The 24,983-nt window shown below is 44.7% G+C and overlaps 1 protein-coding gene across 1 annotated transcript in view; it reads left to right on the forward strand.

Annotated features, from left to right (window-relative positions):
• The window catches only part of coro2ba (coronin, actin binding protein, 2Ba), a 187,272-nt gene that overhangs the window by 138,704 nt on the left and 23,585 nt on the right, over positions 1 to 24,983 (forward strand). The window contains exons 4-9 of the mRNA XM_060853372.1: positions 4,025 to 4,174; positions 6,578 to 6,742; positions 16,196 to 16,312; positions 17,525 to 17,629; positions 18,905 to 19,001; positions 21,093 to 21,205. Of these exons, the coding sequence (XP_060709355.1) occupies positions 4,025 to 4,174; positions 6,578 to 6,742; positions 16,196 to 16,312; positions 17,525 to 17,629; positions 18,905 to 19,001; positions 21,093 to 21,205 (747 nt within the window). The remainder of the gene's footprint in view (positions 1 to 4,024; positions 4,175 to 6,577; positions 6,743 to 16,195; positions 16,313 to 17,524; positions 17,630 to 18,904; positions 19,002 to 21,092; positions 21,206 to 24,983) is intronic.

Here is a 24,983-nt window from a genome sequence, read left to right on the forward strand (position 1 = left end):
ACACTCTCTTCCCCCACACACACTCTCTCCCCTCCCCCCACTGACTCTGTCCCCCACCCCACTCTCTCTCTGTCCCCACACACTCTGCCTCCCCCACACCCCACTCTCTCCCCCCCTCCCCACACACTCTCTCCCTTCCCTGTGCTGTCTACTTCTCTCTCTGACTCTCCCCACATACTACCTCCACCACCCCATTCTGTCTCCCCCCTCCCCACACACTCTCTCTCCCCCACACACTCTCCCTCTCCCCTCCCCCACCCCCACTCAGACTCTCCCCGTACCCAGTCTCCCTCCTCAGGGGCTGCCTCTGTCCTGTACTTGCTGCGGACTAGGACTCCAGCCAGGCAGGGATGTCTCTGCTCATTGCTGGTCAGACATGAGGATGTGCGAGGCCTTCCACAGGTGACTGGACACACGAGGGACCCCCTGCTTGCCTGGGAATCCAGACTTTTCAGAGAAGAGGGGTGGGGGTGCGGCAAAGGAGAGGGATGGAGGAAAACTGAAAGCAATGTTCAGCCCCAGCACCTCACCTCGTGTCTGGAGTTACGAGGGGCACAAGAAGCAGCTTATTGAAGCGTCAGTAATGAGGGAGGGGAGAGGTAGGAGCTTTTGAAAGGATTGGAAGAAACCATTTTTCACCCGGGTGGTGAGGGTTGGGGAAAGATGTGTGTGGGGGAGTCTGGGATGCACTGCCTGGGAGGTGAATTGAGGCAGTACTGCGATAAACACTTGAAGAGTGTCATAACATTCGAGGCCTGGGCCTAGTGTGGGAAAGTGGGACCAGTGTAGATTTATAGTAGACTTGATGGATTGATGGGCATTTTCTGTATCATTCTCTGATTCTAAATAAATGTAACATCGGATAAAAACCCTAACAGCACTGGATGGGGAGGGGTGTTCCTGATGAGTTCAAAACTAGGAGCTAACGATTTAGGGGTATAGGGTTGACTGAGCTGAGGGGAAAATGTCTTCCCCCAGAGAGTGGGGAGCTTCTGGAAGTGTCTCCTACAGAAAGTGGTCGAGACCAAAAACATTGAATGTTTTCAAGATGGAGATGGATATCGGTCTGAGGGAATGGGGAGGAAATGGAAGCGTTGGGGGTGACAGAGTTGGATGATCAGACGTGATCATAGAGAACTGCGGAGCAGGCTGGAAGGGCTGAATGGCCACTCTTGCTCCTAGTTTATGCCCCTCTCCAAAGGGCTATTGAAAATGGAGCACTTGAAGGTTGTGGGAAGTTCTCAGACCATTGTGAAATAATCTAATTATTGTATTCAACAGGAACAGTGAGATCAGTAGGTAAGTACATTTCAGTTCATCTCCCCACTCCCCCTCAATCGCTTCAGAGTTGCTAAGGTGATGGATTCAAGCCATTTGCCCCCACATGGGGCATTTACACTTCAGTGTAAGTGACTGAATTTATTCCTAGGGTCTTTGTAACTTGACCTCTCACCCTCAATGGCTGTGTATTGTCCGACAGCCTTGCTTTATTTTTATGTCTGGAATATCTCTTGAACAATCAGGAAGAGGTTTCCAAGGAAGTAAAATCAGACACGGCCAGTTTTTCCTAAAGTCCCTGTGAACTTCTGTGAGCATCCAGGAGATTGATTCTCCAGTTTCTGGCAGTTCCGGGCCGACCCTGGGGTGTGTTGGTATTGTAGATTCTAGATGAAGTATTTACAGTGACTGGTATGAAGTTCAAGGGTCCCTGTATTTAAGAAAGGATACACTGGCATTGAAGGCATTTCAACAAGATTTAGCCAATAGATTCCTGGGGTGAAGGAATTGGCTTATCAAGAGCAGCTAAACAACTTTGTTCATTAGAGTTTGGAAGAATGAGGGGTGATCTTATTGAGACACTGAGGGGCTTGGACAGGGAAGATGGTTTTAGATTAGATTAGATTACTTACAGTGTGGAAACAGGCCCTTCAGCCCAACAAGTCCACACCGATCCGGCGAAGCGCAACCCTCCCATACCCCTACATTTACCCCTTACCTAACACTATGGGCAATTTAGCATGGCCAATTCACCTGACCCGCACATCTTTGGACTGTGGGAGGAAACCGGATCACCCGGAGGAAACCCACGCAGACACGGGGAGAACGTGCAAACTCCACACAGTCAGTCGCCTGAGGCGGGAATTGAACCCAGGTCTCTGGCGCTGTGAGGCAGCAGTGCTAATCACTGTGCCACCGTGCCGCCCATGGTGAGAAGGTGTTTCCATCAATGGGGAACATAATCACCAAATGAGAGTGCACTGAGGTAAAGTTGAGATGTATCGGAATTTCTTCTCTCAGAGAATGGTGGAGGTCTGGAATTCTCTATCCATGAGTGTTGTGGGGGCTAGATTGCTGAAAAAGGAGGTAGATTTGTGAAATATCGGGGAGCTGATGGCTATGAGGAGTTGGCATTGAAGGAGAGCTGAGTATTGGGACCCATCAGCCATGATTTTTTTGAATGGTGGGGCAGGAATCAGGGGAACCCCTAAGAATGTTTGGGTTGTGAAGAACGCTCACCAGATTTGAAAAGTTAGTGCTGTTCCTCCCTCTACAGATCCTGCTGAGATTTATTTTGTATTACCAGCATCTGTGGTATTTCACTTATGTTTGAAGATCAAATGTCCTTCTCCTGCTCCTATATCTTATGTCCTTAACAGGTGACCCAAATTTGAAGGTCAGAGAGTCATTGGGACATAGGAGTCCATTCAGCCCATTGAACTCATACCATCTCTTTTCAAGGTAATCCAATCGATTCTCTTGTCTCTTCCCTCGTTCTGTCCCCATGATCTTGCAAGTTGATCTCCCAGATGCTCCCAACCAGTTTCCTTTTGAAATCATTGACTGTCTCATCATCCACCACTTTCACAAACAGCCCATCCCAGATTGTTAGCACTTGTGGAATAGGATCAGTGTAGAAGCAAGCCATTTGGCCCATTGAGTCCACACGCACCCTCTGAAGGGCATCCCACCCAGACCCATACAACTATCCCTGCAACTCTGCATTCTCCATGGCTCACCCACCTATCCTGAACATCCCTGGACACTGTGGGCAATTTCCCATGACCAATCCATCCTAAGCTGCACATCCCTGGACACTATGGGCAATTTCCCATGACCAATCCATCCTAACCTGCACATCCCTGGAACTATGGGCAACTTCCCATGACCAATCCATCCTAATCTGCACAGCTTTGTGGGAGAAACTGGAGCACCCGGAGCAAACCCACACAGACAGTCGTCCGAGGCTGGAATCGAACCTTGGACCCTGGTTATGTGAGGCAGCAGTGCTAACTACTGAGCCACCGTGCCACTCGTAGCATTAAAAAAAATTATTCCTCACTTCTGACAGGCTCTTTTTGTGCATAGTCCTAAACCTGTGCGTCCCCCAGCTACCCCAATGCTCAGCCCAATAGTTAACAGGAACAATTTTCTGTGCTTTGAAGATTATTGGAGAAGGGGAAACAGACAGGATGAAGAAGGTTAAATCCAGAACTCGGACCCTGGCAACTGAAGGTGCATCCACCAACAATGGAGTTGTAGATGAGGCAGAAATTGGAGCAGTGCAGAAATCTCAGGGAATTTAACAATGGGGCATGGAAGGGATGATAGGGTAGAGACAAGCCCAGAGTGAATGTCAAGGAGCATTTATTAAAGGTTTGAAAATCTGCAATGGTGAGCTTTTATGTGGAAGGAAGGATGAGACTTAAATCTATGATGCTTTAAAATGAAATTGCCAGCTATTGCAACAGGAAGCTAGTAGAGTGGGCCATCAGATGGGTCACAGGTCTATGTTGTAGTATGGGGTCCCACCAGTTTAACCACATTATAACATTATCCTGACACAGGGTGGTTACTGAAATACCAGCTGCTGGTGTGAGAACCTTTCCTTGGATTTCACTGCCCTTAGGGAACAATGCAATTTCTGATTCATCTCAAGGATGGACCCACTTTGATTCTTCGCTTTCCATTTTTAATAGAAATATTTGCGTGCTTGGCCTGAAATGATATATTTTGTTGTTTGAAGGTGAGATTATGGGAGATTCCTGATGGTGGGCTGAAACGGAACATGACAGAAGCTGTACTTGAACTATATGGACACAGTCGACGAGTTGGCCTTATTGAGTGGCACCCCACAACCAATAACATCTTGTTCAGCGCAGGTTATGATTACAAGGTAAAGGGGGCCAGGAGTTCTCTCTCTCTCTCCCCTTCTCTGTCTGTCTCTCTCTCTCTGTCTCTATCTCTCTCTCTGTCTCTCTTTCTCTCTCACTCTCTCTCTGTCTCTCCTTCTCTCTCTCTGTATCTCCCTACATCTGTCTGTCTGTTTGTCTGTCTCTCTCTCTCCCTTTCTCTCTGTGTCTCATTCTCTCTCTCTCTTTCTCTCCCCCCACCATCTCCCTTTCTATCTCTCTTTCTGTCTCTCTCCCTAACTCTCTCTTCCTTTCTCTCTCTCTGTCTCACTTTCTCTCTGTTTCTCTCTGTCTCTGTCTCTTTCTGTCTGTCTGTCTCTCTCTGTCTCTCCTTCCGTCTCTCTCTCTCCCTATGTCTCTCTCTCTTCCTTTCTTTCTCTCTCTCTCTCTCCTTCTCACTGACGTTGTGTGTCACATTGGTGACTGAAAGTTGTACAGACAGAGTGCTGCACTGTCAAAAGAGCTGTCTTTCAGATGAGATGTTAAACACAAGCCGTGTTGGAAATGAAAGATTCTGTGGCATTATTTGAAGAGGAGGGTATTTCTCCCTGCGCCCGAGGCAATGGCTATCCCTCATCAAATATCAGAGAAATCACACTGTGCTCATTTATCACTTTGCACTTTGTGGGAGCTCTGTGTTCAAATGGGTTGCCATGTGCCCTGCATTAATGCGTGAAGTCCACTTTAAAACTACACCTTTGGTTGTAAAGCATCCTGGGACCCCCATGTTGCAAAAAGCGCTATATAAATGCGGGCCATTCTTGCACAAAAAGCTTATCACATCCTCAAGGTCACAGAGTGCTTTGCCACCAATGGATTATTGATGAGGAAATGTCTTTGTGGAGTGCGATCACCAGCCCCTTGGGGAGGAGGCGGCCGTGGGAGTTTTGCCTCGAATCTCGCTGGTGTCAGACTTGTTTGTAGGTCACCATACCCACTCCACAATTAAATCAGGGACTTACTGGAGACTCTGACGGTGGTTCTGGGAGGCAAAAGCACTGAGAAACTGTGCACGGATCCCATCACAAATGAAAAGCAGGCCATGGAGGAGGGTAAAAGCTTGTTCTGGGGCTCAGGAATTTCATCCAAATGTAGAGTGTGGCCTGCAGACTGGCACCATGAGAGTCACCTGTGGTGTTTTATTCTGTAATGTGTGTTGGACACTTTGATTGGCATTTGTGGAACCAATTTACACCCCAACTTGGCAAAATAGCTGATGGGTGTGGTCAATGGACATGAGAAGTAGGGGATGATCTCCCAATGTTGGCACGTTGCGGGGCCACAGTAGAGGCAGCTTTCCTCTGATCTCGACCATTCTTGACATGACACCAAAGGGTTCGACATCATGTTAGATTAAAAACAAATCCTTCTTTTGCACAGACAGCTCTTACTTGGAGCACGCAAACCTCACAACATCTGTAAAATAAACCCAGGAAAAAGCAAGGTACCATCTTTACACATTCAAACAGCCACCAGAGAGGGCTGGTGAGGCACTGTACAAAAATGATAAGAGTCAGTCGCTAATTCTAAAATTATAACCGATACTGAAAATGCCTCACAATGATGACAGATAAATACATTAAGAAGTCTGAGGGAAATCACAGCTGGAAGCAACATGATTAGAAAGGAACTTGTAATTTGTGTTTGCAAACTCATTATATTCAGGCACTGCATTCATTTGTCTACCTGACAGAGTTGATGACACACAGCTCAAAATGTAACTGTGTTACAGAGTCCTACAGCATGGAAACAGACCCTTCGGCCCAACTAGTCCATGCTGACCATGATCCCAAATTAAACTAGCCTCATATGTCTGCAATTGCCCAAATCCCTCCAAACATTTCTTATTCATGTGCTCTTTAAACATTGTAACTGTACCCACATCCACCATTTACTCTGGCAGTCCATTCCACACATGAATCAGCCTCTGTGTAAAAAGGTTGCCCTCACATCTTTTGTAAATCTTTCTCCTCTCAGCTTTCAAATTTATCCCCTGATCATGAAATCCACCTCCCTCAGGAAAAGATACCTGCCATTCACCTTATCTATGCCCCTCATGATTTTAAAAGCCTCTATAATGTAGCTTCTTAACCTCTTACGCTCCAATGAAAAGAGCTCCCAGTTTATCCAGCCTTTCCCTATAACTCAACTGTCCATTCCCAGCCATATCCTGGTAAATCTCTTCTGAACTGTCTCCAGTTTAGTAATATCCATCCTATAGCCGGATGACCGGAACTGGACACAATCCTCCAGAAGAGGCCTCAACAAAGTTTTGTCCAGCCTCAACATGGTGTCCTAACTCCTATAGTCAAAGGTCTGAGCAATGAAGGCAAGCGTGCTAAACACCTTCCTAACCACTCTGCCTACCTCTGGTTGTTTCTCTTAAGATACTGATCTGGAACCTGGACACCGGCGAGCCTGTGAAGATGATAGACTGTCATACAGATGTCATCCTCTGCATGTCCTTTAACACAGATGGAAGCCTGTTCGCTACCACCTGCAAGGACAAGAGGCTACGAGTGATTGAGCCACGGACTGGCAAAGTCCTACAGGTAAATAATGATTGATTTTGCCTGTTGGTAGCACGGATCTTGAATACTGCTGAAAAGAAAATGGATGGTTGAAGTTCTTCATCTTGCACGAGTCAGGATAGTTTGCAAGAAATACCATTATCAAGGGAGAATAACCTTTTGAAAACTATAAGAGAGGCCATTATGGTGCTAGATACAGAGGCAGTATTTACTAAAGACTGGCAGATCAGTTTAACCATTACAAGGAGCAAGTTATTAACCATGTCCAACCAGTTTGTGTTACAAAGCTCAAAGCAGAGTGTTCAGCATGTGCTAAATAATCTTTAATGTGTCAATAGTTCCTCTGATAACCAGTTTAAGATTGTCAGTCTCAGTAGAGCTAGCAGTGTGGTCTATACTAGAAGTGTTGTATATTTACACACACTGCTCTGTTATAGAGTCATAGAATCATAGGGATGTACAGCCCAGAAACAGACCCGTCAGTCCAACTTGTCCATGCCAACCAGATATCACAACCTAATCTAATCCCATTTGCCGGCACTTGGCCCATATCCCTTTAAACCCTTCCTATTCATAAACCCATCCAGCAGCCTTTTCAATCCTTTGTAGACAACATGTACACACACATTACTCCTGATTCAACGCAACAAAACAGGTGACAGCCATTCGCTGGTTCATTTCTCATACAATGCCTTGGCCAATCAAAAGCAACCTGCTTGGTTTAAATTTAAACAAAGCTCGCAGTCAACGATCAGTCATCATTATCCATTGAAGCACGTCCTCTATTTGCCAACCAGTCTGCACTCTCTTTTCTCACTCAGTATAAAAAGGTTGCTTCCCTTTCACTTTGGTATTTCTTGCAAATTGTCCTGATGTGTGCAAAATGAAAAGCTTTATCAAAATATGTCTTATTTTCAGCAACTCAAATTGTATATTTCTTAGAAATTAGAATAGATTATAATGGCAAAGTATCACTGTTCAGAGGAACTGAGTTTCTCTTGTACAAGAGACAGTTAAAGTGAACATGCAAATGCAGCAAATGATTAGGAAGGGAATAGGAATAATGATGTTTATACCACCAGTGAAGGTATACTGCAGAGGCATATGCTTTGTGAGAGTCCACAGTTGTGTTTGCTGTAACTACAGAAGGGTATTCTCATCTTCAAATGGAACAATGAATTTTGACAAAATTATTCCCTGGGATGAGAGAATTTGGTTTGATATGATTATTGTCACATGTACCTAAATACAGTGAAAAGTTTTGTTTTGCATGCAGTACAACAGGTCATAGCCTACACTGATCACAGGGTGATAGAACAGAGTGAGGGATACAAAGTTACAGCTAATAAGAAGATGCACAAAAAGCAAGATCAACATTACATTTGAAATTTGAGAGACCCATTCAGACATCTAATAATGCCGGGGAATAAGCTGTTCTTGAATCTGTTGGTACGTGTGTTTAAGCTTTTGTATCTACTGTCTGACAGAAGAGGTTGGCAAAGATTATAACCGGGATGGAATGGGTCTTTAATGATGTTGGCTGCCTTTCCGAGGCATCAAGAAGTGTAGATGGAGTCAGTGGGTGGAAGATTGGCTTGCGTAATGGTCTGGGCTGTGTTCACAATTCTCTATAGTTTCCATGGTCTTGGGCAGACCAGTTGCCTTAAAGAATGATTTATGGTCTGGAGTTTAGAAAAAGAAAATTAATTGAAGCATGGGATTCTGCAAAGACACAGTTTCCACTCAGGAGGAAGTCCAGTGATAGAGGATTTCAGGAGCAGCCATTTCCAACAGAGAGGAAGAGAATGTCTTCACTCAAAATGGTTGTGAATATTTGGAAATCTCTTGCCCAGAGAGTTGTTAGTGAGTATATTTCACTTGAGAATATACAGACATTTGGACTTTAGTAGGATCATGGGATGTGGAGATCAAATGGGAAAGTGCAGTTGAGTGTCAAAGGTCAACCCATGATATTACTAAATGGCAGAGGAAATGTAAGGAGCCACTGGGGCTCCTCCTGCTCCTGTTTCTAATGGGGTTATTTCTCAGCTCTCTATGATGCTCAGTTTTCTCCTGAAAGGACATTTAATAAGTAAAAGATAAAAGGGGTTCAATAGTTGGTGACTCATAATGTGACACATGATGGAGATAATGTGAATGGGAGAATACGCAAAGCCATTACCAAACCGTGAGCTTTCTTATCCGGTGCTCACTTTCCAGGTTTGAATCTAATGTTTATTGTCATGTTGAGCAAGGCAGAGCCATCAGTGCTTCACTTTTTGTCCCCCAGAGACTATGATGTTTATCATTGACGAGGCGGGTTGGTCTAGTGGTAGTTAGTAATGATAGAGCGAGGTTCCCTCTGAGCGGTGCATGCCAATTGGTGTGCGGATGCATTGACCTCCAGCTGCCATGCATAGACTTTGAAAGTCTGCATAGCAGCCAGAAACCTTCGGGGGAATGCAGAGGCACAGATGAATGTTCTTGGTCATAGGTTCAAATCCCAGAATGCCAGATGGTGAAGAATGAATTCAATAAGAACTCTGAAATTAAAAGCTTGCATATTGGTAAAATCCCAACAGGTTCACAAACAAAGGGAGGGAAATCTGCCATCCTTGCCTGAACTGGCCTACATGTGACTCCAGACCCACAACAATGTGGGTGACACTTAATTGACCTGACAATGGCCTCAAAAACCAACCATTTCAAGAGCACCTAGAGACAGGAACCAATATGGACTTCGTCACGATCACCCACAATTCCATCAGAGAATTTTGAAACATCTGTTTTCTCCCCTTCCTGTGAAGGAATGACTTTTGGCTTTTCTGTCATGGAATACAGCCATTGCTGTTAAGGTAGTTCCTAATTGCTATCCCTAATTGTCCTTGAGAATTGTCCTTCTTGAACCGCTGACTTCCATTGGGGGTGGAGTTCCTGGATTGTGACCTGACAACAGTGAAGGAACGGTGACATGGTTTCAAATCTGGGTGATGGGTGTTATTTATAGGGGCAGCTGTCACTGGCTAGGACAGCATTTATTGTCCATACCTAATTTCCCAGAGAGCAGTTAGGACTCAGCCACATTGTTGAGGTCTGGAGTCACTTGGAGGCCAGATCAGGTAAAGATTTCATTCCTTAGTGAACCACTTGGGCGTATACAATAATAGTTAGTTACCTGGTCTATGTTATTGTGAATTTTTATCGAATTTAAATTCCACCACCTGCCCACAGTGGAATTCAAACAGTGTTCATCCAGAATATGAGAAGAAGGTGAGGACTGCAGATGCTGGAGATCAGAGTCGAGAGTGTGGTGCTGGAGAAGCACAGCTGGTCAGGCAGCATCCGAGGAGCAGGATAATCGATGTTTCGGGCTAAAGCCCTTCATCAGGAATGAGGCTTGTGAGTCGAGGGGGTGGTGAGATAAATGGGAGGGGGGTGGAGCTGGGGGGAAGGTCACTGAGAGTGCAATAGGTAGTTGGAGGTGGGAATAATGGGAGAGGAGGGTGGAGCAGATAGATAGGAAGGAAGGTAGACAAGTTGGACAGGTCGTGAGGGCATTGCCGAGTTGGAAGATTGGTACTGGGATAAGGTGAGAGGGAGGGGAAATGAAGAAACTGGTGAAATCCACATTGATGCCATGGGGTTGGCAGGTCCTGAGGTGGAAAATGAGGCGTTCTTCCTCCAGGCGTCAGGTGGTTAGGGAGTAACGATGGAGGAGGCCCAGGACCTGCATGTCCTTGAAAAGTGGGAGGGGGAGTTAAAATGTTCAGCCACTGGGCGGTGGGGGTGGTTGGTGCGGATGTCCCGGAGATGGTCTCTGAAGCTCTCTGCAAGTAGACATTCTGTCTCCCCAGTGTAGAGGAGACCGCATCGGGAGCAACGGATACAATAAATGACATGTGGAAGTGCAGGTAAAACTTTGATGGATGTGGAAGGCTCCTTTGTCGCTTGGATGGAGGTGAGAGGGGAGGTGTGGCTGCAGGTATTGCAATTCCTGTGGTGGCAGGGGAAGGTGCCAGGAGGGGAGGGTGGGTTGTGGGGTGCGTGGACCTGACAAGGGAGTCGTGGATGGAATGGTCTTTATGGAAAGTGGATAGGGATTGGGAGGAAATATATCTCTGGTGGTGAGGTCCATTTGTAGGTGGTGGAAATGATGGAGGCATTTGATGAGGCACATCTCATCCACTTGCTGCACCTCCGCCCTTGAACCCCACCCCTCCAACCATAACAAGGACAAAATCCCCTGGCCCTCACCTTCCACCCCACCAAGCGCCAGATGCATCGCATCAACCTCCACCATTTCCGCCACCTACAAACGAACCCAGGTTTATTTGAAACTGCAAGCTTTTGGAATAGTGATTCAAAGACCCAGGATCAAATCCCATGGCACTGGTGGCATTTAAATTCAATTCCTAAACCAGAAACCAGAGTCAGTGACAGTGACCGAGACAGTCATCTTCAATTGTTGGAGAGACCCATTCACTTGGCTCACCAATGCCCTTTGGAAAATCTAGTTTGAGTTATAAGGAGAGGTTGGATAGGCTGGGACTTTTTTGACTGGAACGTAGGAGGGTGAGAGGTGTTAGACATTTATAAAATCATGAGGGCCACACATGAGGTGAATATCAAAGGTCTTTTCCCTGGGATGGGAGAGTTCAAAACTAGGGGGCATATTTTTAAGATGAGAGGAGAAAGATTTAACAGGGACCTGAGGGTGAAATGAGCTGGGAGGGAGTGATAGATGCAGGTACAGTTACATTTAAAAGACGTTTGGATAAGTGTGTGAATAGGAAGGGTTTAGAGGGATATGAGCCAAACTCAGGTAAATGGGACTGGTTTTGTTAGGGAAACCTAGTCAGCATGGATGAATTGGACCAAAGGACCTTACCATTAAGTGTATAAGTCCTGCCCTGACTTGCCTTTCCAAAATGCAGCACCTCACATTTATCTAAATTAAACTCCATCTGCCACTTCTCAGCCCAATGGCCCATCTGATCAAGATCCCATTGTACTCTGAGGTAAACTTCTTCACCATCCACTTCGTCTACAATTTTGACATCATCAACAAACTTACTAACTGTACCTCCTATGCACACATCCAAATCATTTATATAAATGATGACAAGTAGTGGACCGAGCTCTGATCCTTATGACTCACCACTGGTCACAGGCCTCCAGTCTGAAAAACAACCCTCCACCACTCTCTGTCTTCCACCTTTTGAGCCAGTTCTTAATCCAAATGGCTAGTTCTCCCTGTATTCCATGTGATCTAACCTTGCTAACCAGTCTACAATGAGAAACCTTGTCGAAAGCCTTACTGAAGGCTATTCAAATAAACCTGTTGGATTTTAACCTTGTGTTATGTGATACTTAACAGAGTCCATACAGATCACATTCACCACTCTGCTCTCATCAGTCCTCTTCGTTACTTCTTCAAAAAACTCACTCAAGTTATTGAGCGATGATTTCCCATGCACAAAGCCAAGTTGACTAATCAGTGTATATATTTCTGGACGGTGGCACAGTGGTTAGCACTGCTGCCTCACAGCGCCAGAGACCCGGGCTCAATTCCCACCTCAGGCAACTGTCTGTGTGGAGTTTGCACATTCTCTCCATGTCTGTCTGAGTTTCCTCCAGGTGTGCCGGTTTCCTCCCACAGTCTAAAAATGTGCAGGTTAGGGTGAATTGGCCATGCTAAATTGCCTGTAGTGTTAGGTGAAGGGGTAAATGTAGGGGAATGGGTCTGGGTTGGTTGCTTTTCAGAGGGTCGGTGTGGACTTGTAGGGCCGAAGGGCCTGTTTCCACACTGTAAGTAATCTAATCCTTGCCTAAATAGATGTAAATCCTATCCCTCAGGATTCCCTTCAACAACTTCCCTTCAACATCTTTGGACTTTGGATGAACTCATCTTGTGTGATGACAGCTTCTAGTTACAACATCAAACCAACCTGAACAGTTCATTATGTCAACCTGCAATTTCAGTTTTAAAATAAAAATACACAAATGCCCTTTGAAATGCTAAGAAGCTGGTAAATGGGTTGGAAATCTGACAGTTAGCTTAAACAATGCTGGGATACAGGACAAAGAACCGAATTTCAGGACTATCTGTCGCTGGGAATTGGGCTTAAACCTCAGTTTTTACTTTCTAGCAGCTTCTATGTCCACTCAATCTCTGAGTCATCACCCAGGCTTATCCAATCAAGCACAGCACAAAGATCAGGTACCAGACTCAAAAGCGAACATCGAACAGTTGAACCATTGAACACAACAGTAGGGTTGAAGTAGAAGGCTGGGGACTGAAGATCTGAAGCAGTAGAGGTCTGGGAGAACTCTACAGCAGTTTCTGGAAATTACAGATTAATCTCCAGTGAACGACACCTGGAGAAGAAATCAATTTCCTTTTAAATTTAATTTATGAAAGTGTGAATGATGAACTAGAGTAAGCCACTTGGTCCTTTAAGGTGGCTCTACTGTTCAACAAAATCATGGCAGACTTGATTTTAACCTCTTTTCTATGATCTTGCATTTCCTGGATAATCTTTCATGTCATTTTAATTTTCCATCATTGATTGAAGATAAAGATGTTGGAGCTGTGTGAAAAGGGCAGTTTGATTGGGAGGAGCATGTGGTTAAAGCATCAGGACTCTGTCCAAGAGCTGACAACCCTACCCGGAAAAAACAAGTAGGTGTTAGCCAAGATAGGGGTTACTGGGGAGTAACACATTGGACAGAAAAGCAAAGAGGTAGTGCAGCTTAAGATGAGGTGAGGTTACCTGAGAATATACAGCAGGTTAATTAACACAGCAGTACAACACTGGCATGTTGAGCTATTGGTGAGGCTGCCTGTGATTTACGTTACCACCTGAATGAGTCAGCAAGTTAGAAAGGCAGAAGTGAAATCCATGAAGGAATGATTCAAACATCCCGCGGGTCATAGAGAGGCCGGTGGGATCAAGGTCACCGTCCAAGATCATTGGAGGCTCAGAGAGACCGGGAGCTTGGTATCTTGGCCCACATTTCCTGAGGATCTGATTTCACCCCAAACACTGAATGCGAGGTCAAACTGTGGATGTTATTCTTGATTAGCTCGATTTTTGCAGAACAAGCAACATAGATAAGTTTCAGAATTAAATATTTAAACTGCCGTTTGGTATCTCCATTCCCATCACACCATGAATAATGCACTACACAAGACAGCTCAAATTTCAGACGTGGCTCAGTTAGTCATTTCTCCTTGAAGCCTTTCAGTAGTGTTAACTTGTTAGAGGCTGCAGTCTGTATCTGTGTAAAAACTTGTCAATATTACACTTCAGACCCTTCAAAAGGTGTCCTTTAAAGCAGAAAAACTGAGTCTCCATCATAAGGAGAAAGGCTAAGTGGAACTGCAGGCTGGAGTGAGGACTAAATTGGAGGACCAACACCTCAGCTTCTGCCTGGGCAGCCTACAGCCTGGAGCACTCAACATTGAGTTTTCCAATTTCAAACACCTCCCTTCCCATCCCCCAACTCCCTTAACTAGCCCCAACCCCTCCCTTCCATTCCTCAAACCAACCCTTCCTTCCAGCTACCAACCAGATTCACTCTTCCCATGGAGTTCCCAGGTTGCACCCACCACCTGTATTCACCTAAAACTACCTCATCACTCTGCCCCTCTCCCCACCCATCACCTTTCCCCTCCTCCCAGTTCCTTTATCTGCAGCTCCCCCTACTGCCACCCCCAGTCTTGAAAAAAAGGTTACACCGGAAGTGTCAACTTCTCCAGCCTCCTGATGCTGCCTGCCTTGCTGTTTCCTCTCTCTCCTGATGCTGCCTGCCTTGCTGTGTCCCTCTCCCTCCTGATGCTGCCTGCCTTGCTGTGTTCCCCTCCCTCCTGATGCTGCCTGCCTTGCAGTGCTCTTCCAGCCTCCTGATGATGTGTTGGATTCCAGCATTTTTTTGTCTCTAACAGAGTTAGGACTATAGCATTGATGCAGCAGTTCAGCATACTGCACTCATCAAGCAAGTCTCTTTGTATTTCTTAATCTTTCATATATCGGTGGCTCAGTGATTCGCACTGCTGCCTCACAGCGCCAGGGACCCGGGTTCGATTCCCACCTCGGGCGACTTTCTTGTGGAGTTTGCACATTCTCCCTGTGTATGAGTGGGTTTCCTCCAGATCCTCTGATTTTCGTCCCAAAGTCCAAAGATGGATTGGCCATGCTAAATTACCCACAGAGTTCAGGAATGGGTAGGCTAGGTGCATTAGTCAGAGGGAATGTAGGGAAATAGGTCTGGGTGGGTAACTCTTTGGAGGGTCAGTGTGGACTTGTTGGGCCAAATGGTTGTGTTTCCACACTGTAGGGATTCTATGATCACTTCTATGATATCTCTGTGTGATTTAACAAGAAAAACAAGCAGACGCAGTAGCAGAAATCATTAGATCAGAACTAACTGTACAAATAATGCTGATGTGAAAGGTGTTTAACATTAATTCAACAGAAGTCATCCAGCAATGACTGCAGAGTGAACGTACACTGTTAAACATAAAAATCTAAAGATACTGCCGAAATGAACCAAGAGTAAATTGTGCAGAAGTGGCATCTCAAGGTCTGGATCCCATTAAAATGTACTGAGGAGCACACAGTTCGTACTGGCATCATAGATACAGATTCAGCTTGCTGCAGTGAGTTAGGAATTGTCTGTTTTAATGTAGGTATCCATTTTAATGTGGTAAAATTCAATTATTGCCAAACTATCTCTGGCACTGAGAATTAATGTTTACAAATGTGGAGTCTTATTTCATAAGCTTTTAATTACTGTTGGAGTTCATTCCAACATTAAATTATTTAAGCCTTACTTTTCCCTTCTATCTTGCAAGCTGAATCTTTCTTCCCTCTACTTTTATTTCTGTTGAAAATGTGTTGCTGGAAAAGCGCAGCAGGTCAGGCAGCATCCAAGGAACAGGAAATTCGACGTTTCGGGCATAAGCCCTTCATCAGGAGGGCTTTTATTTCTGTGCCTGATTTGACAGCAAATCTGTTATTCTAACTAACCCTTCCTGGTTCCTATTCCGCACTATTCAACAATACTCAATATAAGGTACAGCCGAAAGGGTTAATGAGCATCAAAGAAAATCTATTTTACTCCAAGTCAACATGAAACATGACTGGAGAGGCATGAGCAATGTCAGACACAGGACTGGAGAGGGTAACTCTAGGAAAGATGGTCCTAATGACCAAGAGTCTGGAACAAGGGGTCAGAGTTTAAGGATACAGGGTCGGCCAGTTAGGAGTGAGACATAGAGAGCTGTCTTCACCCAGAGACTGGTCAGCTGCGGAGTGTGGTTGAGGCCAAAATATTAAATATCTTCAAGAAGGAGTTCTGAGGGGAAACAGATCTGAGGGTATGGAGATGGTACTGTGTGTACTGACTTAGCCAAATGCTAATTCATGTTGCTGTATTCTGTGTCTGTGTCGATCTGCTCTGTCACTGCAGGAAGCAAATTGCAAGAATCACAAAGTGAACCGAGTGGTGATCCTGGGGAACTCCAAGAGGCTGCTCACCACAGGCATGTCCAGGTGGAACACCAGGCAGATTGCCCTCTGGGATCAGGTCAGTACAGATAAGAATGCGTCCAACAAAATATTGCCAGCGTTTAGGATCTTGAAAATTCAAGCAGGGGTGAGACTCTCTGTGCTTTAGGTGATGGATGGTATCAAACACAAAGTGTATTGCAAAGCAACTGCTCATCGCTAATGTCAAACAACAAGAGGGTTAGAGTTACCAGCTGTAGTTGGCTGCTTTCCTGGAAGGGTTTATTTCATCGTAAAAAATGAGGTCTGCAGATGCTGGAGATCACAGCTGAAAATGTGTTGCTGGTCAAAGCACAGCAGGCCAGGCAGCATCTCAGGAATAGAGAATTCGACGTTTCGAGCATAAGCCCTTCATCAGGAAGGGCTGTGCTTTGACCAGGGTTTATTTCATAACGCAGTGTCCTCTCATCTGGTCACTAATGTCCTTTAGTGAAGGAAATCTGCTGTCCACACCCTCCCTTGTCTATAACTAACCTCAGCATCACACCACAGTGTTTGACTGCTACAGAATTGTCTAAACAAACCATTAATTATATCAAAATCACCAAGCATGGATTCAGACTGACACTCCAACCGCATTTTCTAAAGGTGGGTAATAAATGCCAGCCTTAATAGTGACAGTCACACCCTGAAGATCAGTGTTTTTTAGTTAGATTTTTATGGGATTAAGTTAAAGTGACCACCAATGGATAAAATCCAAGTGGGCAGCACAGATGAATTGTGCCCAACTCCTTAAGAATTCTTAACAAACCAATAATGGGCACATGATGATGGACATCAGATGAGTTGCCTCTCCCTCCTTTTGACCTGAAGAAGGGTTACACCCAAAAGGTTGACCTTCCCACCTCCTATGCTTCCGGCTCGCTGTGTTCTTCCAGCCTCATGCTTGTCTACCTCCCTTTCCACCGAGCTTTCTCTATCAAACAGTGCCGTCAACATGCAGTTCATAACTTCCTGTTTGGGAGAACTACCTTTGATTAAATTGGCTGTTGCATTCCCAGACCAGGTAAGAAGGGCAGATTTCCTTCCCGGAAGAACATTAATGAACCAGATGGATATTTAAGTCGAGTCATCTCATTGACATTGACTATTTAAGTTCTTGTATATTTAAGTAAATGAATTGAACCCATGTTTCCAGATCAATAGTCCAGTAACATAACCACTGTGCTACCAGACCCTGCAGTATAAAGGCAAAGTCTTTATTTACCTCTGCTCCTCTTTCTTTCTTTAGGAAGACTTATCGATGCCAATAAAGGAGGAGGAAATCGATGGGCTCTCCGGACTCTTATTTCCCTTCTATGATGTTGATACCCACATGCTTTACTTAGCTGGGAAGGTAAATTAGTAGGCATTTAACAGAAATTATAATGTAGATAGAGGTGCTATTATTAAGATAACACCATGTGATACCGCACACTACACTTTCAACTTTGCCATTTTAAAGATAAATTAAAGGCACCATAATCCCAGACAGCTGCTCTCTCATTAGAGAGAGAGAGTGAGAGTGAGAGAGAGTGAGAGTGAGAGAGACAGAGGACTGGGAGTGAGTTTAACCTGAGGTTCAAGATTACAGTGGTGCTGGAAAAGCACAGCAGGTCAGGCAGCATCCGAGGAGCAGGAAAATCAGGATGAAGGGCTTTTGCCCGGAATGTCGATTTTCCTGCTCCCTGGATGCTGCCTGACCTGCTGTGCTTTTCCAGCACCACTCTAATCTTGACTCTAATCTCCAGCGTCGGCAGTACCCACTTTTGCCTAGTTGATTGTACCCTGAGGTTCCCCGGTGAAGGGTGGGTTCAGAAGCGAAGTAAAGAAGTGAAGGGGACCTTCGTGGTGACTTCGGACAATGCAGGAAAGGAGTTTTACGGAGACTAAATTCCACAGGTTGTGGAGTCACGAAACAAAAGTTTCAAAATCTGAACCATAAAGGGAATCAGGAAACATGTTTCAAACAAGGGATAGTGTGAATCTGAAACTATCTTCTCCATGGCCTGGCCCATTAAATACCCTTCTCTCAAATAGACGTCCCATTCCTTCAAGAACCATGAGAGGAGTTGCTCCTGTCCCTTTTAAGAGATATTTAGACAGACACAAGAGCAGGCAGAGCATAGGGACCACATGGAGGCAGATGGGATTAGTATAGAACAACGTCATGGTTAGCACAGTCATGGTGGGCTGAATGGTCTGTCCCTGTGCTATATTGTTCTATATTTAAAAAGCTGCAGACACCTGAGGTCTCCTGAAAATTTTAACTATGAGTTTAATAAATTTTTGTCAAGTCAGGGTACCAAGGGATATGGAGCAAACATGAGGTGGAAATCATCCTTGATGTAAATGGATGACATAGCAGGCAGTGTGAGGGCTGAACGGCCTCCCTGTCCCACACCATTCCCATTGTTCACACCCTTGTGTTTTAGTTCTATCCTGACAGAGACACGCAGTGCCAACAAAGGCTCATTTTCAGCGCAGTGACCTGAATCCACTGCCAATTGAAGGCACAGTGATGGAGACAGGGTGGGGCAACATTTATCCGACAGGTCAATATGCACAGTGAAAACCTCCCTTCCACCCAACGCACTTTTTAACTTTTGTAACCCTTTTCCCTTTCTCACAGGGCGATGGCAACATTAGATATTATGAAATTAGCACGGAGAAACCGTACTTTCACTACCTGATGGAATATCGTTCCCCTGCTCCACAAAAAGGGATGGGTAAGATCTTACATTGGTACCGATTATATCAGAAGTGTTTATGATTGATGTGAGGAAATGAGGCATGTTCTTCCATAGCTGCTAACGGGACCAGTCACCATTGTCCAGTAATGCTGGAACAGAATGGTAAAGTGACTATAGTCCCAGAGGACCACAGGGCTGCTCTCTCATGAGAGAGAGTATGAGATAAAGAAAGAAAGAGAAAGTGGGAGAGAGTGAGAGAGAGAGAGAGAGAGAGGGAGGGAGAGAGAGAGAGTGTGTGAAAGAGAGAGAGAGAGAGAGCAAGAGAGAAAGAGAGAGAAGAGTGGGAGAAAGAGAGAGAGAGTGAGCAAGAAAGACAGAGAGAGAGAGAGAGAGAAAGAGAGAGAAAGAGGCAAGACTGGTGGTGGTTTAACCTGAGGGTCACTACGTCTCAGATGGGGTGAGAGATTGAAAAGGTGGGACATCTATGCTGACCTGGAGCAGACCTCCAGCAATAATTCCCCATTTGTTAAGACCAACTTTGGGATTAATGCATATTTTATATCTTCATTTGTTAAGAAGGGCGAGATATGGCTTATTTGAGTTTTGTGGGCTTGGAGCTGGGAAATCTGTAACATTGTACTCAAGACAGGTTTTATATTCATCAGGGGAAAAAAAACAGGCAGAAAAAATGACTGTGCTGTTGGCTAGTGAGAGGAGGATCAGAGAGATACAGAAATATCTAGAAGTATCAACAAGTCAGTATGTGGCTGTACCAGAGAGTAGAGGTAGGAGGGAGAAGGTATAAACACTCTTGAAAGAAATCAGGCAAGACTGCCGAAAACTGTGTTTAGGGAACTGGTGTTTACCCTGGAGTTAAAGCAGTAGTGAGTTTAATTTGTAATTTTAGGTGTCTCAGAGACAGATACCAGCCAATGAATGAGTGGATGTTTGAAAAATTACCAGAAGGAAACTGATTGTCAGCCTGATCAAAAACCCTTAGATTTGAAGTAATGAATTTTCACAGGATTTGCTAATTGTCAGGATCTTGCTGGAATAGAAGGAATAGTGTGAAATTTGAATTCTTTTACTGGTATTTGTACAGAAACTTTTCCAACATTTTGTGTAGTGCAATTATAGCTCATCATTTTCTTGCTTGATGAACTTTTTATTGTTTGCATTAAATGTACACTGGCAGACTCTTATGAACATGTTCAGTAATTAACTTGCATGGCTTTTAAAAGAAAGAAACAAAGGTGGGGGTCTCTCAAGCCAGATTTCTAACTTTTCCAGTATTAACATCAGCTGGGATCGTAATGTACTGCCCAATAAAATAGTGATTACTCCAAGCTTCTGCTGAGTATTCCTTGATCAACACTTATTTTAAAAAAAGTACGCAGTTCCCTTAACTCAACACACCTCTAAATATGACCCCAAGATTGTACCTAAAGGATTCATGAGGATAGCAAGCAGACAATTAGTAACTAAACCACCCAAAATGTACTGTTAGTACCTTTGTACCACCACAAACAGTATCTCAGACAACAGCCGGTGTCTCCTCACATCAAGTAGCTCAAAATGATATTGTTTTGCAGGAACAAACACTCCTCAGGACCAGCACTGGAGCTAAGCTCAAGGTAGTGAAGCTCATTATAAAGGTGCTGACCATTAGTCAGCAATCCTGCAAAGAGAAGTAGGGAAAGGCACTGCCAAAATTAAGCTGTCCCAATTTGTTCCATTTGGATCCATGGGCCATTTTATGGGAAGTGATCTTCCTGCAAGGGGAGGTTTAGGTTTCTCATGTTCATTCAGTTTGAGGGGAATGTGAAGCAAACACAGAAAATGCTGGAGAAACTCAGCAGGTCTGGCTGCAACAAGAGAAAGAGAAAAAAGAGTTAACATTTCAAGTCTGGTCTGACCCTTCTTCAAAACTACTCTGAGGAAGTCAAACAGGACTCGAAACATTGACTCTGTTTTTCTCTTTCTGTCTCTCTCTCCACAGGTGCTGCCAAACCTGCAGAGTTTCTCTAGCATTCTCTATGTTGTTTCCAGATTTCCAGCTTCCACGGTATTTTGCTTTTCTTTGAGAGAGATGTGAATTTGCTGATTGGTGCTTTGTACATGTTCCAGGTGTGATGCCAAAACATGGGCTGGATGTCTCCATCTGTGAGGTGTTCAGGTTTTATAAGCTGGTTACGCTGAAAGGAATAATTGAACCCATCTCCATGATAGTGCCAAGAAGGGTGAGTGAGATCGGCCATTTTAGTACCTTTTGCTTTTGGTTTGCTTGTGAGGATAGTTACGTTGCTATGATTGGGTCTGCACTGCTTCAGCAGGTGGTGGAAGAGACTTCAGTCAAAACTGTTGAAGAAGCGATTATTTTTATCCATTCCTTCATGGGATGTGAGTGTCACTGCTCAAGCCAACATTTGATGCCCATCCCTGGTTTGCTTTGAGAAGCAGGTGATGAGTTAACACCTTGAGGAGCAGTCACGTTCTCCCCGTGTCTGCGTGGGTTTCCTCCAGGTGCTCCAGTTTCCTCCTACAGTCCAAACATGTGCGGGTCAGGTGAATTGGCCATGATAACTTGCCCACGGTGTTCAAGGATGCGTCGGTTGGGTGCATTAGTCAGGGCTAAGTGTAGAGTAATAGGAGAGGGAATGGGTCTGGGTGGGATACTCTTCAGAGGGTCGATTGTTGGGCTGAAGGGCCAGTTTCCACACTGTAGGGATTCTATAACCATAACCGTTTGGGTAAAGGGACTTGCACTATTCAGTGAGGCAGGGAGTTCCAAGATTTTGACTCATAAAGGAATGATAAAAACCTAATGTCCTAATTTACCTAATGTCGGTTCTTAACTCATTTTGAAGTCAGATTGTGCAGACACCAATCTTTTACTTAGGCCAGAAGACATGGGAGCGGAAATAGGCCATTCAGCCCATCAAGTCTGCTCCGCCATTCAATGAGTTTGTGGCTGATCTAATAATCCTCAAATCCACTTTCCTGTTTTTTTTAACCTGTAACTCTTGATTCCCTTACTGATTAAAAATCTGTCTGTCACAGCTCTGAACATATTTAATGACCCAATTTTGACAGCCCTGTGTGGTGAAGAATTCCACAGATTCCCTACCCTCTGAAAGAAGAAGTTCACCCTCATCTCTATTAAACGGGTGGCCCATTATTCTAAGATATTGCCCTCTGGTCCTCTACGCTCCCACAAGGAGAAACAACCCTTCCACAATTACCCTGTCAAGTCTCCTAAGATTCTTGAATGTTTCAATCAGGTCACCTCTTCTTCTTCTAAACGCCAATGAGTTTAGGCCCAATGTACTCAATCTCTCCTCATACACCATTACTGAGTATCAGCCTAGCACTACCAAAGACATTTTTACAAACACCTGCCTACACTCTCTACCTCTATTATACAAGTTTCTCTTTGGATTTCTTTTTACAAACCCACTACCACCTCACCTGAATAACCAACTAAACAAACAATTAACAAGCAGCACAGGCAGAAAAAAACAAAAAGCTGGGGAAAACAAGGGAGGAACTAAATGAAAATGATGTTAAATGGGGAATAACGTACTCCAGCCCCTGCAGACTCTCTCTTCCATTCACTCGTGGGATATGCGTGTCATTGGCTGGGCCAGCATTTATTGCCCGTTGATGGTCACACCATTGAACGTCAAGGGGCAGTGATTAAATTGTGACTTATTGGAGATGGTCATTGCCTGGCATTTGTTTGGCGTGAATGTTACTTGCACTTGTCAGCACAAGCCTAGATATTGTCTACACCTTGTTGCATTTGAACATGGAGTAAGTCAGTGTCTGAGGAGTCACCAATGGGGCTGAGCAATCATCAGTGAACATGGCCACTTCTAACCTTGTGATGGAGGGAAGATCATTCATGTAGCAGCTGAAGATTGTTGGACCTAGGACACTACCCTGAGGAACTCCTGTGGAGGTCTCTTACAGCTGAGAAACTAACCTCCAACGATCACATTCACCTCCCCATGAGCCAGATATGACTCAAACCAGTGGACTCATTTCCCCCACATCCATTGATTCCAATTGGAATAGCTCCTTGATGCCACACTCGGTCAAATGTGGCCTTGCTGTCACTCTCCCCTCCCCTCTGGAATTCAACTCTTTTGTCCAGGTTTGAACCAAGGCTGTAATGAGGTCAGGAGCTGAGTGGCCCTGGGGGAACCCAAACTGGGCATCACTGAGCAGGTTGTTGCTAAGCATGTGTTGCTTGATAGCTCTGTTAATGACACCTTCCATCACTTTACTGATGGTCAAGAGGAGACTGATGGGGCAGTTATTGGCCGGGTTGGAATTGTCCTGCTTTTTATGGAGAGGACATACCTGGACAATTTTCCACCAAGTTGTGAAGGTGCAGAGTTGTCGCTATACTGGAGCAGCTTGGTTTGGGAGGAACAAGTTCTGGACCACAAGTCGTTAGTACTGTTACTGGAATGTTGTCAGGGCCTATAGCCTTTGCACTATCCAGTGCTTCCAATCCTTTTCTGATATCATGTGAGCTATCTTTTGACTATATTTTATCTCTGTGTTTATATCTGACTGTGTGTAAGGTCCTGGGTGTGTGTATCTCTGTGTTTATATCTAACTGTGTGTAAGGCCGTGTGTGTGTATCTCTATGTTTATATCTGACTGTGTGTAAGGCTGTGTGTGTGTATCGCTGTGTTTATATCTGACTGTGTGTAAGGCTGTGTGTGTGTATATCTCTGTGTTTATATCTGACTGTGTGTAAGGCCGTGTGTGTGTATCTCTGTGTTTATATCTGACTGTGTGTAAGGTCCTGGGTGTGTGTATCTCTGTGTTTATATCTGACTGTGTGTAAGGCCGTGTGTGTGTATCTGTGTGTTTATATCTGACTGTGTGTAAGGTCCTGGGTGTGTGTATCTCTGTGTTTATATCTGACTGTGTGTAAGGCTGTGTGTATGTATCTCTGTGTTTATATCTGACTGTGTGTAAGGTCCTGGGTGTGTGTATCTCTGTGTTTATATCTGACTGTGTGTAAGGTCCTGGGTGTGTATATCTCTGTGTTTATATCTGACTGTGTGTAAGGTCCTGGGTGTGTGTATCGCTGTGTTTATATCTGACTGTGTGTAAGGCTGTGTGTGTGTATCTCTGTGTTTATATCTGACTGTGTGTAAGGCTGTGTGTGTGTATCTCTGTGTTTATATCTGACTGTGTGTAAGGTCCTGGGTGTGTGTATCTCTGTGTTTATATCTGACTGTGTGTAAGGTCCTGTGTGTTTGTATCTCTGTGTTTATATCTGACTGTGTGTAAGGTCCTGTGTGTGTGTATATCTCTGTGTTTATATCTGACTGTGTGTAAGGTCCTGGGTGTTTGTATCTCTGTGTTTATATCTGACTGTGTGTAAGGTCCTGTGTGTGTGTATATCTCTGTGTTTATATCTGACTGTGTGTAAGGCTGTGTGTGTGTATCGCTGTGTTTATACCTGACTGTATGTAAGACCGTATGTGTCATAAGTACTAAGTTAGCCTATTTTTTTTTAAGAGCAGTAAGATGGTGCTATTTTCTGGAAGGAGCAAAGATGGCCTTTAGTAGAGTGATGTGCTCTTCTTGTCAGATGTGGGAGTTTAGGGAGAGTTTCCATGTTTCTGATGATTATGTTTGAAGGAAGTGTCTTTGGTTGCAAATCCTATCATATTGCATGGATCGATTGGAGCGGCAGTTAGAGGGAATGAGGAATTTACAAGAGCTAAGGGGTGTGATGGGTGGCAGTTATAGGAAGGGAGAAAAGCCCCAGATACAGTCAAGTAAATGGGTTTACTCCAGGAGAGGTAGGAGGGGTAGGAAGGTAGTGCAGGAGTCTCCTGTGGCTATCCCCATCTCAAATAGTATGTTGGTTTGGAAAATGTAAGGGGTGATGGGCTCTCAGGGAAATGTAGCACGAACAACCAAGTTTCTGGTACCAAGAATGGTTCTAATGTAATGAGGGGCATGTCAGCTTCCAAGCGATTGATTGTG

The sequence above is a fragment of the Hemiscyllium ocellatum genome, chromosome 39, assembly GCF_020745735.1.
Source record: "Hemiscyllium ocellatum isolate sHemOce1 chromosome 39, sHemOce1.pat.X.cur, whole genome shotgun sequence".
NCBI lineage: Eukaryota > Metazoa > Chordata > Chondrichthyes > Orectolobiformes > Hemiscylliidae > Hemiscyllium > Hemiscyllium ocellatum.